Genomic DNA, 17,796 nt, shown 5'->3' with positions numbered 1-17,796 from the left:
TTTAATCTTTGTTTTACGTGGTAATAATTTGCATACAATGTGTAACCACATGGAGGCGCTATGAATTCAGGATGGACCTTGAAGGGTGGAAAAAAGAGATATTTGCAAACAGACAGAGAAATTAAAGTGAATATAAAACAGAAAAATGTCAAAGCCACCAGAAAGAATTGGGAATCTCAGTTAATTTCTATGATTAATTTAATGTTATTTACATGGATGTAAGAACACAGATGACTGAAGACTAGAAACCAGAGACTTATCTCATAACCTCAGATGTTTGTGTCTCAGCTCTTGCACTAATAAGAACAGAACAAGAATTTTCCGGGTATAATTTATTAAACATGTTTTCATAATGAATCACTCAGTTACAGTGGTTGAATTACACCTCAATGACTCAAAACAATACCATGAATATGAACAATAGTCTTACGCAATGTGGTTTTTCACCAGAACTGTAGATGTTAGAGACTGATAAGGACAAGACTGATCAACTATTAAAGACAACTGATGTAATGTCTCACATATTATTCCCTTGAAATCATGGGTGCGTACTGAATATTTCTTAATGACCACAGTAATCATAAATCCCACTGTAATGTTGAGGCATATATTCTCTTAATCAAACAAGATGAGAAAGAAGATTAAACAGTATTTAAAACACTGTCAGGAACAAGACCAAAACACAATTAATATTGATAATATGTCATTTAACACACTTCAAACCATCGCACCCTGGAAATACAATGATGCAGTTCATAATCTAGGGTAATGAAATCCATATTCATCCAACCCTGTGATGGAAGAATGTGATTAGTAACATCACTTCGATTGATCAATAACTCAACCAGAAAGTGCTAAAGCTATGATGCTGTAAACTACAGTACAGTACATTATTACAATGACACACTCATATTTATATATATATATATATATATTCGTAATTTCTTCCCAATGTACAGTTTACACATCAGATTTACACAGGTAAACATCAAACGTACAGGATTTAATTATTAGTGTTGTGTTTCCATCCAGTCATTTTAATTCCAAGTTGTACTGCATATTCTCTTCATCTTTGCACACAAAGCAAATGGATAAAATATGCCCCAATTGAATTTGATGAAACTGGCATTTGCAATATCCTGTTGAAATGTTTCCCATAAGACAGTTACTGCAGATTGCATTATCATTTGCAGAAGATTACAAAACACAGATATAAAGGCATCAAAATCTACATTCTTTGTCTACATTAAACCAAACTGATAACCATCCAATTCTAAAGGTAGTAATGAGTTCAAAAGGAAGACCTTAACCTTGCTAAATGTGTCTAAGTTTGTCAAAATGAATGGAAATTGGTGGGTTAAAGGTAAGACATTTTGAAATGCACCATCATGCAAGTGAACATTCAGAAAACGGACAATTTTATTCTGATTCTGTTCATAAAGCCACCTGTCTAAATAATTGAATCAAAAGTGAATACCTTGTCAATTGTCAGTATAGTTTAAGTGAATTCAATTAAAAGTGTGAGCCAATTTGACAGGTAATCTGAAGTCTATTTCCGTGTAATGAACTGCCACTGAACTGGTAACATTGAAGAGGAGTGCAATCAAAGAGCCATTAAAGAGTGACTTTATACGTGTCATATCTGTTAGTGTTCATTGGTCCACGAAGAGACATAAAGAAGTCATACAGAAAGTGCTGTTCACATTTTTTTCTGTAAACTCATAAAGAAAGTGCTTAATACCTCTCTCTCTCCCTGGTGTGGCCCCACAGCTGTCTAATTTTATCATTTATGAGGGACACAAAACCATAAATATGCTGGCAGAACAAAAGGAAACCACATTAAAACCCAAACTGCCACTGCAAAGAAGAACTAAAGATACAACCAAGGCTGATTTCAGGACAGATTTGAGAGGACATAAATGGTAATAACCAGGGGCTGAGCCACTGATGCATCATGTAACATTCACTTGCATAGCAATCTAGTTAGAATAGACCTTCATTGATCTGTCAACCTATAGACTGGGCCAATGGGCACATGTCTGGTGTCCAATATCATAAAGCAGAAACTCTAGAGCCAAAACAAGAACTCGAATTTCACAACGGGTCAATTTAGATCGATCTCTAAAAAGTAACAACACAACAACTTTGAAATAAGATGCTATGTACACAATGCACTTACAGGCTGGAGATCTTGTGCAACCCATGAGCAATTCTGAACTGATGAAACTAAACTACTAAGGAAATTTGGACACTATGTCCCTATGATTCAATGGAAATTTGTAGTGCGACAGTAAGTGTTGTGAAATTATAAGGTAACATAGGCTGGTAATACAATTTTTTTATAGGAGCAGGAAACAGGGATACTTGCTCTGCTGAAGAAGTTTAAGGACAGTGTAGAGAGCAGGTTAATAAAAACTTTTGGAGGAAAATTAAGAGGAAACAGGGAGCAGAAAGAATGAGGTCTGTATATTCAATCCATCTTCTCTTTTTGGACCAGTTTCGGTGCGTCAACAAACTCTCGTCCATTGACCACGATGACAGCGGCCGTAAGAGCACTGGCCATTCCCCAGAATAACACGTACGCCAGGGTCTCCGTCCAAGTGTCACCTGATAGGGAGTACAGATCCATTATTATTCACAAACTACTGTATTGTAACTCAAACTTTCTGGGAAAATGGGAATTTTACATTTTAATTTTTAATATTTAAATGAGGAATATTGCAACGTGTACATTTCCGGAAGGAAACTCAAGAATACAATCGAGGCGTTTCAGGGAGTTCAGAAACACTGCTTACTGATATACTGAATAACTCCCTTTGGAGTGACTTTGTGCTTTGTAACATTGAAGACCTTTTTCATGCTCAAACAGTACATGACACAATAAAAAAAAAAGCACAATAGGAAAAAAATAGCACGATTTTATTATCTATGATATCAGCACGGTTCAAATTAATTTTAATAGAGAAATTAAAAACATGCTCATCACTGAAGAGGCGTATTTAAGTCACTGCATGTATAAATTGGATAAATCTTAAATGGATTTTTGAATACATTTATTATTTATTATTATGATTATGATTCATGTATCTGGACATAAAAAAAATCATTGACCCTATTGCTTTATTTCACGTTGCATTATAATGACCTTACCAGCCATTAGGAGACAGATAATGCACATGGAGAAAGCCACCACCATAATAACAGGAAGCTGCGGAAGGAATTACAGAGAAATAGCAATGTAAAATATGCAGGAAATGACCAGCAGCTGGTGGTGTTGAATTATAAATGTTAGGACTGCCTGAAGCAGTCTTTTTTTATTCATCATGGTATTTGACCTCTTTTAATTTGAATTCTCTTTCAAGCAGTATGCACAAAGCACTGACCAATAGAAACTTCCAGTCCTTCTGCGCGTGCAGAGGCGTCAAGCCATCAGTTTCATCCACTGTATAGTTTCCGAGGAAGAGATCAATGGAGTCCTGTGGGCAAAGACAATTACTTAAAATTCATCACAGCAAACTGGGTCTGATTGAAAGACATGAAGACAAAGATGTCATACGCACTTGTCTGAACCCGTCTGAGAAATTGTTCTTGTAATAACGGATCATTGAGTTCCAGCCGTCCATTACCAAGCCCCAATGAGTCCTCTTCCCGGTTCTGAGGTCAAAGGTGAAGGTTATAACGGTAGAAGTACACAACTGCAGATATTCTGAAAGGAGTCTGGGACGAGTACCTGGTGAAGTCAGTTTTCAGGGCTCCTGTTCCTGCATACTGTTTAGCACAGGCATTGGCATTGTCTGCCCACGCTGAGAGAAAGAGTAAATGAAAACAATGGTGGTTTCTTGCTTTATTTATGGTCGATAACAGGAGAATTTGTGTGTATTGAAGTCATTTCTAGAAATATAAACACACCGTTCTTATAAATCTTCTCAAAATCAGCCTGTTCCTCAATCCTCTGGCCAACATGGAGGACACCCATCCTCTGAAATGACATGCAGCTTAAGGTGAGGAGGTACACATAATGACAAACCAATTGTCAACCATATTATGGATCAATATCACTGATTTCTAAATGTTTGCAAGCAATCGTGACTGCACAATAGAGCGTTTACACTTCCTAAAAAAACATGACGCACCAATTTTCTAGTAAGTTTCTTTCACTGACAGAAAAATCCTGCACAAAGCCACAAAAATCAGTCAGATTTCTCAAGTGCGTAAGTGTCCTCAGTTGCGTCACACCTAGTTATGACGATGCTATTTGTTATGCGGTCTCTCACCTGTAGCTGGCTCTGAAGGGAGCGTCTGGCCAGCAGGCTCTGAATGACGTTGGTGCGGTCCAGGCAGTCCATACAATTACTGCGGAAGGTTCCAGACTGCTCGGACGACACCTTCCCGTCTGAGCTCACCATAAAGTACCTGAGGAATCAACATTCAAGAACCAGATCAAAGCGAGCCAGTGACGACATCAGAGACCACAGTCCTGATTAAATGACTTTCATATTAACACATCAGACTTTCCATCCTCTCTTCACAGACATATAGTCTTTGTGCCATCTCTAAAAGCTTCTTATGTAACATTTCCTATAAAAATGTATAGAAATGACAGTACAGAACTAAATACAAACCCAAACTCGTCTTGCATCTCAGAAACTGCATCAACGAGAATCTGGAGGCGATGCCATCTCATCTTACTGCACTCTTTGTGAAAGTCAAAGGCTATGTACCTCAAATGAAACACAAGCATCACTACACAGTTAAATACAAGAGGCAAATAGAAAGATCTGATATGATCATAATATATCTGCTTTTAAGTAAAGCTTAGAGAAGTAAAAAAGTAGTAAAAACATTTATAATGTTACAAAATATAATGATAATAAGAAATGTTTCAGCATATTAGAATGATTTCTGAAGGATCATGTAACTGGAGACTGGAGTAATGATGCTGAAAATTCAGTTCTGCCATCACAGGAATACATTAAAGTATATTAAAATAGAAAACAGCTTTTTAATTGTAATAATATTTCAAAATACAACTGTTTTTGCAGTGTTTTGGTCAAAGAGCACACTTCTCCTCAACAAGATGAATGATTTTAAGCATGTGATTTGAGTTATCTGACATAGTGTAATACTTCGTTTTAAGAATTTGTCAAAAACCCAAATCCTAGTATGAGCAATAGCAATTGCCTTAATTGCCAAACACGACTAAAGATGCATCTGTAGGCATTAAAAAAAACTGTTTCAGTACTTGATGAGACCGTTTTCCATGCCGTTGACCATTTTGGCGAAGGCCTGTTCAAGGGGCAACTCAGATCCTTTTTGATTCACCTACAGACAAAGCAATTATCTTAAGCTTTGTGACCAATGGCTACAATTTTCTGAAATATTCTACCACAAGAAAAATGTAAGAATTTATTTACCAAATTTAGAATCACTTGTTTGCCATAAATGAGAACCTGTGACTCAAAATGCCTCCTGAATCCATCCATCTGCAACCAGATCAGATAGACACGATAGATAGACACGATAGATAGATAGATAGACACGACAGACAGACAGATAGATGATAGATGTGGTCTTACATGATTGGTTTCGGTGCTTATCTGTGGCTTGGGCTTGTACCTCAGGTTGGGTCTTTGAGACCAGAAAAAGGGCATGGAGCCTCGAGTCTGTGTAAGAGGAGAGTGAAAGAGCACAACAGGGGTGAATTTTAAGAGGTCAACAACAAATATCCTTGTAATAGAGGCCAACAGTAATTTCAACCGACCTGCACAAAGGACGCCCTGGCATTATTGTACTGGACTATCTGTTCGGTCTCAACGAAGTTAGCAGCATGTCCTTCAGAGTCAATGCCTGGGGTGCAGGGGGAAATTATAATATATGCAGTAAAGACAACTGTGTGCATTTGTATAAATGCTTGAATACATCTGACCTCTGACATAATATCGGACCCCCGCTCTAAAACAGCTCCGTCTAGAGATGAGGATCCACTGAAAGACCTTCCCATTGATGCAGCATGGCTTCATCACAATAACTGAAGCAATGAGTTAAGCCTCAATATCACATGGTTTTCCTACTAATGTGTCATTTTGTTTTCACAGTTTTATCCAAAGCAAATGACAGGGGCAATCCCCTTGCTAAATAAAATGTATTTGTAGATTATGGATTTTAAACTAGTCATTGTCCAGTAAGAGATTATTTTTCTTTATCCAGACAGTCAAGGCAAAATAAAGAGAGCAACTTAACCATGAACAACGTTGTTAAAATGCACCTCAAAGGATACATCCATGGATGACGGGAAATGCAAATTTATGGAGCTGAAAAGGGGAACCAGTGAATAAGCATGTATGATTTTCTCACATGTTTAATGTATTAGGAATATTTTTATACCTCGGGCTGTGAGATGATTTCTCTTAAAAGGTTTCCATTCCACACAAACCTCTGGTCTGCCTATGTGGAGAGACAAGAGAGAAGACCAAACTAAACAACTTCCAGAGATCATCTGAGAAGTTATTGTCATTTTGCAGGATGTAAGACATGATGAACAATGCAACCAAATATGCTCAGAAAGTTTGAACGCACAAAACTTGAACTTTATCAAAAAAGCCAGACACAAAAGCACAAAATCTGGCATTGAAAACAAAACATGAGGGAAAACACAGTGTATGTCAGCAAGTGTGCTTGTAAAACAAGAGCTTTGCAAATCTAGTTTACAAAGAGACGGCACATCTCCTGTGACGGCCCGTTATTGTAAATTAGGGATGCGGTTTGAGACAGTGAGCTGACCAGCCAACCTGCACCCTGCTGTGCTCTATTTCTCTCTCTGCCACTGAAACCTCACACAGCTCTGTCTCTCTTCTACCATCATCACTCGCTCTCATCTGCTCACCCTCTCTAGCAGGCTCATCTCCTGGAAGTCCGGGCTGGTGTTGGACAGGCGCTGTTGGGTGTGGGTCAGGTCATAGTCCGTGCAGAAGTAGAAACCGTCAGTATTGAGTACACTGCTAATCATAGTCAGAAACGTCTTGTTGTCTTGCATCTGTGAGAAGGAAACAGTCATTGAAAAAGATTATAAGCAATACATGATTCGAACAGAAATAAGATTAGGGTTGTTGTTTTATTATTTAATTAATTGGAGCATTTTGGCAGTTTTATTAAAAATAAAGAAATTACAGGACATAATGGGGAGAAGATGGGGAAATGTGATCAGGTAGGAGTAAGCAATAATTAACTTGACAATAAAAACTAGCAATATAACCTAAAGTAAACCTTACAATTATGGTCAATAATGATGCAATATATAGTTGTTGTTGTTGTTGTTTTTTATTAAAAATGTGTTTAAAATGAACTACTAAAAAAGACTTTTGCAAATGTCCCAATTATTTAAAGGTACACTTTTGAAAGTTAATATTATGATTTATAAAATATAAATATAAAGTGAATATAAAAATAAAGTATTATTTTTTTATTAATATATTATGTAATAATAATAATTAAATTATTTGATAATATATTAATTCTATTTGTATGTATTTTGATTTTATTAAGGCAAGACACCCCAGGTGAATAGGGTAAAAAATGTATTAATAGATATCACCAAACTTCCCCATTTGATTGATAACATTAAAAAATATTTTTTTTTTTTAAATGTTATGTTTAATTATGCATTATCTAATTAAATATGCACTGATTTGCATACATTTCTAGAACAAAAATCTGAACATTGGATGAATTCAGGTTAAATGTTTTTTTGACATATTAGAGTCAAAGTCTTTTACAGGGGGGATTTTGGATCTCTCTTTTTATCACTCTATAAATCAGAAAATACTGTCAACAGCCAGAAAAAAATAAAATGTTGTATAAAATCAGGCAAATTACATAAACGCCTCTGTAAAAACCTTCAGAATAAAAATAGGAATAAACCTGTAAAGTTTGGTGTTATGTAAGTGCTGCTGAAGTGGAGATTTCTGCCTCAGTACAGGAGAAAACACTCATTTTGAGAAAAAGGCCTTTAAAGATATGTACTGTAACTGAAATCTACAAACACAAACAGATAAAGTGCTATAAAAGATACACTTTAAAGCAGGGCTTAAAAACGAAAAAAAAAATCAATCGGTTCACTCCGAGCAGAATCGATATTTTAACGTTTCCGTTTTTGCGTTCCTCGTTAAACATTACCGTTCCGAAACCGGTTTGATTAGATAAAATACCGGTTAATAACGTTATTTTAATTTAGCCTATACTTTAAACAAATATGTATAAATAAGACTAATTTTCACTCAAAAATAAGATAACACATGATAATTAAACTTGAACATTTATTTCATAACATTGTTAAAACCACAACAGAAATACCTGTATTAATTACAAAGCATAAACAGCTGGAAAAATATTGACCTGTTTTACTGGACCGTTAGACAATCGAAATTGGCACTCTTATGGCTAATTCTTTTCTGAAGAGTGATACAATTATTTGTACCTATTATTATTATTTTTTTTATTTTTTTTGCAACACGAATTGTTTTAGAAATTACATGATATAAAAATTATATAAACTGGACAATCATTGCTCTTTTAATGCACCGTCAACTGCTAATTTCAAAGCAAACACTGCGCAACACTGCATCACATAAACAATTTCATTCTGCGAAGCACGATCACTTAATGCAATAACATTGTAAAACTACAACAAATTTTCTACTATTTTTAATACAAAGCATTAAAAGTCTATAAAGAAAACATTTACCTGTCCTGTTTTTGGCTACCTGAAAGACTATAGAAAAAAATGTGCGATAGTTGCTAGCACTTATACGAAATCCATAAACTTTTTGAGCTTAAAGTCCGTACTGCTTGTTTAAACGTACGAAAAGAATGTCCTCCAATACCTGTGCATTCATTGAAGACCTCAGTGGGGAAAGAATGTACTTGAGGCATGAAAATGCGCGCTCTACGCTGACTTGCGTTACCGGTAGTGCAATTGCAAGTTTGTACAAATCGTCAACGTCACAATTCTGAACTACTAAATTTATGATTGGTCAATGGCAAATTAAAATATTAAAGAGAACGATAAAATAACGTTATTAACCGGTTTATAGTCATTTTAAATAAACGTTTCTGTTCAGAACGATTAAAATTGATTTTGTTTTCGGTTTCGTTTTTGTTCCTGTTCAAATTTCGTTCGTTTCCGGTTTTCGTTTTCGTTCCTTGAACCGGTTCAGAGCCCTGCTTTAAAGACTTTTGGGATTTTTTTATTTCCAAAAAACACTATGAATTTTTTTTTTTTTTTTGGCCTGTATGTCTCGCCTTAAATTATTAATGATACAACTAATAATTACCAATAATACTAAAACAATTGTTTCTATTATTAATGTGTCATTAATATAATTTAATGATGATATTATTTTGTCTGTTTCTCTCTTTTTAGCAAAAAAAAATGACTTATTTTTTGCCCCATTTAATGAAAAAAATAATAAAATAATAGACTTGTACTAAATTTATAATAGACAATTGGCAAATTTAGGTCACAATATAATGTGGGACAAATCTGAACTCTCAATGGCCCGGTTTCACAGACAGGACTTGGATAAGGCCAGCATTAGGCCTTAGTTCAATAAGGATATTTAAGTAGCTTGAACATGCCTTAGATAAAAAAAACATTACTGGTGCTGCATCTTGAGACAAAACAATGGCACTGACATATTTTAAGATATATTAGTGCAAGTTGCTTTCAGTTAAAAAATGCATTTAAGTCTGAGACTAGGTTTAAGCCTTGTCTGTGAAACCGGGGGATTGTGTCTGGAGTAGATCTAACTGCTAAGCCATGACTTTGACAAAGAAAAGGAGTTTGTCATGTTCAAAAAAGTCTGTTAAAAGTTTTGTAGTTGAGGCTTATGCACATCATGTATTCAAATCATGCATGTTCACAAGTTAATCTGCTCCAATGCATCACACAGCACTCACGGCAATATTACTTCGGCACAACTCATTCATTCTTACTGAAAACAAGCTTTGCAAATGTGCAGGTGCCAAAACTATGCTCTAGGCCAATGGCAATACTTTAAGTCTGTGCACATCCCTTCTGCAGTCAGAAATCACTAGCCAAAGCTCTGATTCTGGGAATGGGGTAGAATAGGAACGACCTGAATTGAGTCCTCCTCCCAGAAGAACTTGGTCAGCAGAACCTTTAGCAGTTATTCAATTCTGCTCATCTCTGTGCCCACAGTTAATGTGTTATTGAAATGCAATTTATTATCAAAATTTCACAATATTTAACATAAAATCATTATGAAGACAATTCATGCATGGAATAAAAATTAGGGTGAGCAACAGATTAGTAAACGTGTGGCACCTTCATCTCACTGTCTTATTAGTGAGGCCAGAATCATACTTTGGACAAGTATGCAAACAATGCTGAGAATGCAAAACGTACTTGCATTTTCTTATTAAATTGCGGTCTGGCACATTTTGAGACAAAACAATGCAATTAAACCGTAGCTAGAAGCATTCACTGCAGGCTTGAACCCTTACATTGCCCTTACTTTACTCTTATCTGAGGGTTCAGAGGTGTTTGGAGTACTTTATCGGTCTAGTTAGTCCACTTGCAGTCAAGCCTTCTAGGCACTTTTTCAACTCTAGCAGGAAATATTTCCTGTGCCCATTACTGGTCTACTCACCGGCTGTATCCAAGGCCAGCATTTCAGCCGAAGTCTTAGCCTTGCTAAATAATGCAGCAAGTATACAACACTGTAATGAGATATCACTGAGCTCTGAGCGTGGGCTCAAATGAAAAATTTACTGTACGAGTACATCCCGCTTTCACAACCTAGGGCTGCATCTGCTGCGTTGTTATCACAGCACTTCTAAGTAAACTACAAATAGAAAAAAGGCAAAAATATATCATAGCAGGAAACCTTTGGTTATGATTTAGTGACGTACTGGGAAACTCATCAAACAAACATTGACATTTAGAGCCCACTTTCTACGTAAGGTGTCACAAACATCAGCATTAGACTGAAAGTTGAGGTTAGGGACTTTGCTGACCTGAATATCTGTGAGATGCAAAATGGTCTTCTTATAAGAAATCACATCAAACTCCACCGCTTTCCACACAGTGTGGCCAAACAGGTCGCCCACTTTCCTCTTCCGGGTGATGACTATGAGGTACATCCCTGAAAAAGCCAAAAAGTCATGCGTCACGGTATGCAAACGTGTACGTGATACAATTAACGTTCCGAATTCTATGTGGAACATTATAACATGGGACCTACCAGCCACAAGGCGAACAGTTCCCATGATTCCACAAATGGGCCTGGTTACGCCTGATGGGGGGATGTCCTTAATACCTTCAAGAAGAAAAAACATTAAATGCACCATACGAATGACCCATTTTGCAGATTGGGAAGATTTAAAGAGGTCCTATTACACTTTTTTACATTTTCAACTTTCTTCAGTGTGTAATGTTGCTGTTTGAGAATGAAAAAAGGTCTGCAAAGTTACAAAACACAAAGTCACTCCAAAGGGAGTTATTCTCTATATCAGTAATCACTGTTTCTGAACTCCCTGAAACCCCACGGACTGTTGTCTAGAGTTTTTTTCTGGGAATATACATGTCATAATGTCCCTGATTTAAATAATTCCCACACAATTCATGCACAAAAAAGGGTGAGGCCTGGTTAAGTTGCATTAGTAATGAGTTGAAACTCGTGGTTATGGTAAGGTGCGTGACATTTCCGAAGTTCGAAGCGGTTGACCAATCACAACACACTGATCCAGACAAACAATCAGAGCACATTGCGGTTTTCAAAAGAAGGGCTTTATAGAGACAGGAACTAAACAGAGCGTTACAGATGTGCTGCAACAATGTAAAATATGTGAAAAATAATGTTTTTTTAAACATGAAAACCTGATCTAATAGACCTCAAAATCAAGACATTGAAAAAGGGCATAATAAATCCAGCATGAGGAAGTAACAGCGCTGTGCTCTGCTATTTCTGGGATACACCTTTAACACAGCAACTACCTCAAGTGTAAAATGTCACAGTGACAGTGATGATAAAATGTCACTTTTCAGGGAGGTCAAGATTAAAACAGAGAACTACGACGAAATCCAAATAGCTGCCATAACTTTTAATCGATGCCAGTACACTTTGAAAGGTCTGATTCTCTTGCAAGTTGAGGCTCTTCATAAATGTCAGATCACAGCCAGCCCATTCTATAAATTTCACTGTACAATGGACAGAGAAATGAGGTGTTTAACCTTCAGAAAATGCTCATCGCCAACCTCAGGAAGACAAACTACATTTTATATGAGCTGTTTTATTAGCTATTCACTTTTAGTAATACTGTCATTGAAATTTGGGACATTTTGAAATATAGTTTAAACACCATAGTTTGCCAATTGTTTAGAAAATAGATAATAGTTTGGGGTTGGTAAGATGTTTTTGAAAGAAGTCTCTTATGCTCAGCAAGGTGGCATTTATTTGATCAAAAATACAGTAAAAACAGTAATATTGCGAAATATTATTACAATTTAAAATAGCTGAGACGTGCATAAATTGAGACTTTCAGACAATTTTTAGATTTGATATGTAATATGATAATTTCTCATGCTGGGCTAATTTTATATTAAGTTTATCAAACATTTCCAGTAGTTGTCCTGTAAAACATTTGTGCTTTATGCTTTAAAAAAAATTAAAAGTATTTAGACTGGCTTCCAATCTTATTAGTCATCAAACCGTACCTGCAAGGGTCATCTCGGTGGACACCCTATCAATAACCAACACATCATTAGCTCCATCATCACAAGCCTCAATGTAGAACTTCTCAGGTGTTGCATGCCTATGGAAAGCAGAAAAGACAAGAAAAATCAGCAATCATGTTCTATTTTTTATACCCAACTATTTCTGATTAAACTAAGAGCAGCACGTCTATTCTGAGTCTTTTCTCATTGTGCTGGTGAACACACAGGTTTTACCTATATAAAACAAGGGGTCAGGGTTTGGCAGGTTAGCATGTGGAAGTTAGCTAGTAGCTGTATTCTCGTAAGAAATCGCAAGATTATTGGAAATGTGCTAAACAGTAGTGAAGACAAAAAACACTGAGAAGCTTTTGACTGGTGATAATATCAACAAGACGAAACATCATAGCTTTAAAGTTAATCTCATCTCAGACCATCTGGAGAGACCAGATTATCAGCAGCATCAGAAATCAGAAATTAAATACTTTTAAATTTTTTCGGCTGTGCATATCTTTATAAAGTTTAGATGAAATTACAGATAGGATTGGATTATCTCTTTATGCAAGTTTCGACAGTGTGAGGAGTTTGAGAATCTGTTTCAGTAACACATCCTATGTGTGTGTCCCACTTTTATGGCTGGAGTCTTCCTTCCTTGCCAAAATGCTGAGCAAGCACTTTCTGTGCAACACTTATGTGTCTGCAAAAAGGGAGGCATCCTGCGCTTGCACGGTTAACCTCTGCCCCATTAACCATTAATGCATAAAAGGACTGAGGAATTTGTCTAAATTTCAAAATGTATTTGATGGCTCACAGTTTGTTTAGATGACACATGGTAACACAACAGCTTGGGTATTTTTTTTTAATTCTCAGAGCCAACTGATCAGGTAACGCAGGAAATGTTCAACTTTAGCTTGCAGGTTTTTCTTTCTTTCTTTTTTTTGCCAGTTGCATCACTTATAGGACTGTGTCTCTAGGGTAACACTTTATTTTAAGGTGATGTAGTTACACGTTACTACATGTACTGACTATAGTAATTACAGTAAATGATGCATAATTACAAGTAACTAACCCTAAACCAAACCATAACCCTAAACGCAACTTAATTTATATTACTAAGTACTTTACAGTATACAAAGTATTTGAGAGAGTAGAATGTAACTACATCACCTTAAAATAAAGTGTCTCGTGTCTGTATATGACAAAACACAGCCATTATGAATCATGAAAACATTCAATACAAAATATACACAATAAATCCTGTATTGTGTACATTCTGTATCATGTGTCAATTTTAATTTGTATCATGTATATTTCATGTACATGTCATGCCTTGTAAAGTGCACTATCTGAAGTACGTACCAAAGACTTTCACCCACCACTACACTTCTTTGTTTTGGTGGTGAGAGAATAAAGGTGATTTGATTTGATTTGAAGGTGAATCAAAACGGGTAATGAGTCTAAGCACACACAGTGCTTATGGTGCAAGGGTTAATGTCATTAAAGTTTTTCTGTAATACCACTGGCAATGTTCTTTTTATTATGCAAGAGCCATTCATACGACTCAAAGGCTTACTGTACCTCTAAAAAAGTAGGCTTTACAATAATAAGGGCAAATTTCATAATTAAAGCTGATGCAAACAACCATTTATATTTTGGTGTTAAGGACGCATAATGGCTCAACCTCAAAGGCTGTAAAGAACATGTCTGGGTCACCACAGCAAATAAAATAAATACATTAAATAAACAAATAATAATTAAATCAAATAAATAACTACTACCAATTTTTTTTTGAACAATACATTTAAAAAGTGTTGCATTGTAACATTATTATGAAAATTAAGCACATTTTATCATTACAGAGGTGGAAAGTAACTAATTACAAATACTTTTGTTACAGTACTTTTGTATCAGAACTGTACATGTTCAGATGTCAGTAACTCAGAATACAGACCACTGTAACTTATGTCAGTGTCTGATAACCAACCAAGGGTCATGTAATGTTGATGTAAGGTGTGGGCTAGAGACATTCCATTCAGGTTTACTTCCCTTTCAATGGTGCGCCTGCAGTTTCACCCCTTAAATAAAGCACAATTTTAACAGTATAGATACATACCAATAAGATATTTATTATACATATCTAATGGTTCTCAATGGCTTTTCCAAATATAATGTCATATTTAAAATAATTAATAGAGTATGTCATACTGTTCAAAAAAAGTTTATAGCAGGAATAATGCTTTGACTGAAAAGCATTAACAGTTTAACAGCAGCTTTACACAAATGCAGCACTGAAACAGCTCACTGTGCTTCAGTGCATTTTAAGCATAGTCAAAAATGGGCAACTTAGTCTACATCTAACTTGCACTCTCACTCATGTATGAGAACAGGTGCTGTCCAGACTCACCACACTGTCTCACAATAACCCAGTGAGCTGCCTAGACAGCATTTGGCGCATCACAGGTGCGTTGTATTGCCTAAATGTAGTGAAAAGGTTCGGCTCGAGCGTTTTGTCTAGACAGGGAGCTCATTGGGTTTTGATACACAGCCAATCTGAACAGTCTCTGAACGGCTTAAGCCTGTACAGCTACCACCACAACATTAAACTGCCCTGTACAGACAACCACACACACTGACAGCACCCACAGACGCTGCCATTAAACAAGCTGACATTCATTAAAGTGAAACTGAGCGCTGTATGGGTTTATATATGTCGCTGAGCTCGAATAAAAGTTTCAACTTACAGGTTGAACCTCTCGTAGGCAGTCGCCATCTTCACTTCCGGGTTTGGTCAATCCGACGTGACGTATATGTGGGAGTGGCGACCAGAAGAGACGGCTTTCCGGTTCACTTCAGACGTCAAGGTGCAGGTTACCTCATTTGAACCTAAAGTAAAGAGTTCGTATTTGTCTCATTTTATATACTATTAGGTATATCTATGAAAGATATATATATATATTTTTTTTAAATTATTTATTATTATTATTTATTTACTTCTCAAACAATAAAAAAGCGATTGAGTTTGTTAAGCTTTTTATTTGCAGTGAATTCTTCGAATTCAAGACTCATACTAAAGTATTTTTAGTTGAAATGTCTCAAACATTCCGAAGCCCATTTCTGCCACAAAAAAATAAAAATAAAAAAATATTTTATGAGATTCAAATATGACATAAAAAGTCGAAAGTAACCAATTAGTATAATATAATTCTGACATAGTATGTCATAATTTTGACATTTTATCTCATAATTATGACTTTTTATTAGAAATTATGTGCCAAAACACGATTTGTTTTCTTATATGGCTTCCATAGTCTCATTAAGCACATTTCTAAGACATTGTGATCTCATTTTACAGTTTAATTAATTATTTTATTTATTTTATTTTTATTTCGAAAGTATTATTTGTCTTTGTTTTAATGCAGTGCTTACAGTTATGTGTTTAAATAAATAAATAAATACAAATAATCCAAACTTAACACAAGTGGACACTTTTAATAACCAGAAAATGGGAAGAACTAAAAAAAAAAATCATAAAAACAGTGTCTCCCACAAGTAAATATACACATTTACACACATATAGTATTGTGCAATGTACTGTATATGAAAATGGAAGTGTAAAGGGGATGATACACGGGGCAACTTTTTGAGCAATGTTGCTGTCAACGGGCCCATGACCGATCTAAAGAATCCAGATAGAAATTTGTTGCCCATTTTCAATGGGAATGTGCCCAAGCAACATTGCCTGGCAACATTGCTCAAAAAAGTTGCCACGTGTTCAGCAGACTTTAAGCAGGTGCGGGTTGTTGGAAGGTCACCTGTGTGTTGCGTGTGTATGTTTTCCACAGCTATTCAAATTGAACAATCATTAAAAAAAAATTCTCAGTCCTTGAATTATTTAAGGAGTGTGATTCTGCATATGACATAGTCCCCCACCCACAAACCCAACCCAAAGATGAGTCAGGAGGCAAGGGTAACCCCCACAAGGTAAGCGTAAAAGAGGAAACCTAGTTTCACCTGCAAAGGAACCCACAACAGGATGTTTCCCCTCAACTGCACAACTGTGAACATCATTGCATCCACTGATTAGCACTTGTATAAGATTACATGATAGAATCATACACAAAGATATATAACATGTACAGTACTGTTTGAGGTCAGTAAGATTTTTTTTTTTTAAGAAATTCATACTTATATTTAGCAAGGCTGCATTATATTCTTTAAAAGTGACAGTAAATGCATTTATAATATTACAAAAGATGATGTAAAGATGATGAAAATAAATGCTGTTCTTCTGACCTTTTTACATAAAGAATCCTGAAATAAATCACAGTTTCCACAAAATATTAAGCACAACTGTTTTCAACATTGATAATAATAAGAAATGTTTCTTGAGCAGCAAATCAGTATATTAGAATGATTTCTAAAGGATCATGTGTCGCTAAAGACTTGAGTGCAGAAAATTCAGCTTTGTCATCACATCACAGGAATAGACTACATTTTTAAATATATTCGAATAGAAATCAGTTGTTTTAGATTGTAACAATAGCCTATATCACTAAATTGTTCAATTTAATCAAATAAATACATCCTTGGTCAGCAGAGATTTGCTCAAAACATAAAAAAGTCTCACATCATGCAAGACTATACCTGCATCAATGAATAAAATTTTCCCGCAATGGCCAACTCCCAGTCTCAATTTCTGATCGCGTCAAACAAGGCTGTTTCTATAAACAATCAGCGTCGAATACAAACTCGAGTACAGACGACTTCAAACAATGGTGCTTCTGCAAATGATTAATCAAAACAGAGTCTTTAAAACACCACACATAATCTTATGATCAAGCAAACGCTTTCAGCATAAAATATTCAAATTTACCCCATTTTCAATCCCCTGCTCTGTTGAAACTCATTGCTAACTCGCTCAATTGGCTCGGCGCTCTCCAAATTACGTCACAATATATAGACGATATTGCTGATGCCGCCTACCTGACCTCATCTTCCATTTACCACAAGAAGAACGGACCCAACCGAAAACAGCATGGCCTCACCTGCTGTACTGATGTTATGCC

General features: G+C 35.8%; 1 protein-coding gene across 1 annotated transcript; it reads right to left on the bottom strand.

Annotated features, from left to right (window-relative positions):
• Positions 1 to 706: 706 nt before the first annotated feature.
• Positions 707 to 15,584, bottom strand: sacm1la (SAC1 like phosphatidylinositide phosphatase a). Its single transcript, XM_084423181.1, has 20 exons — positions 15,472 to 15,584; positions 12,734 to 12,831; positions 11,262 to 11,336; positions 11,035 to 11,162; positions 6,884 to 7,033; positions 6,385 to 6,444; positions 6,278 to 6,311; positions 5,927 to 6,028; positions 5,762 to 5,847; positions 5,577 to 5,663; positions 5,415 to 5,483; positions 5,243 to 5,322; positions 4,623 to 4,721; positions 4,275 to 4,413; positions 3,910 to 3,979; positions 3,731 to 3,803; positions 3,561 to 3,654; positions 3,384 to 3,476; positions 3,151 to 3,208; positions 707 to 2,607 (listed from the first exon to the last, which is right to left on the bottom strand). Exons 1-20 carry the CDS (start codon positions 15,498 to 15,500, stop codon positions 2,471 to 2,473), a joined length of 1,761 nt encoding a protein of 586 aa, XP_084279307.1. The 5' UTR covers positions 15,501 to 15,584; the 3' UTR covers positions 707 to 2,470.
• Positions 15,585 to 17,796: the final 2,212 nt, after the last annotated feature.

The sequence above is a fragment of the Rutilus rutilus genome, assembly GCF_951802725.1.
Source record: "Rutilus rutilus genome assembly, chromosome: 11".
Lineage (NCBI taxonomy): Eukaryota > Metazoa > Chordata > Actinopteri > Cypriniformes > Leuciscidae > Rutilus > Rutilus rutilus.
Note: the sequence above shows the minus strand (reverse complement) of the source record. Positions and strands in the feature narration are given on the sequence as shown.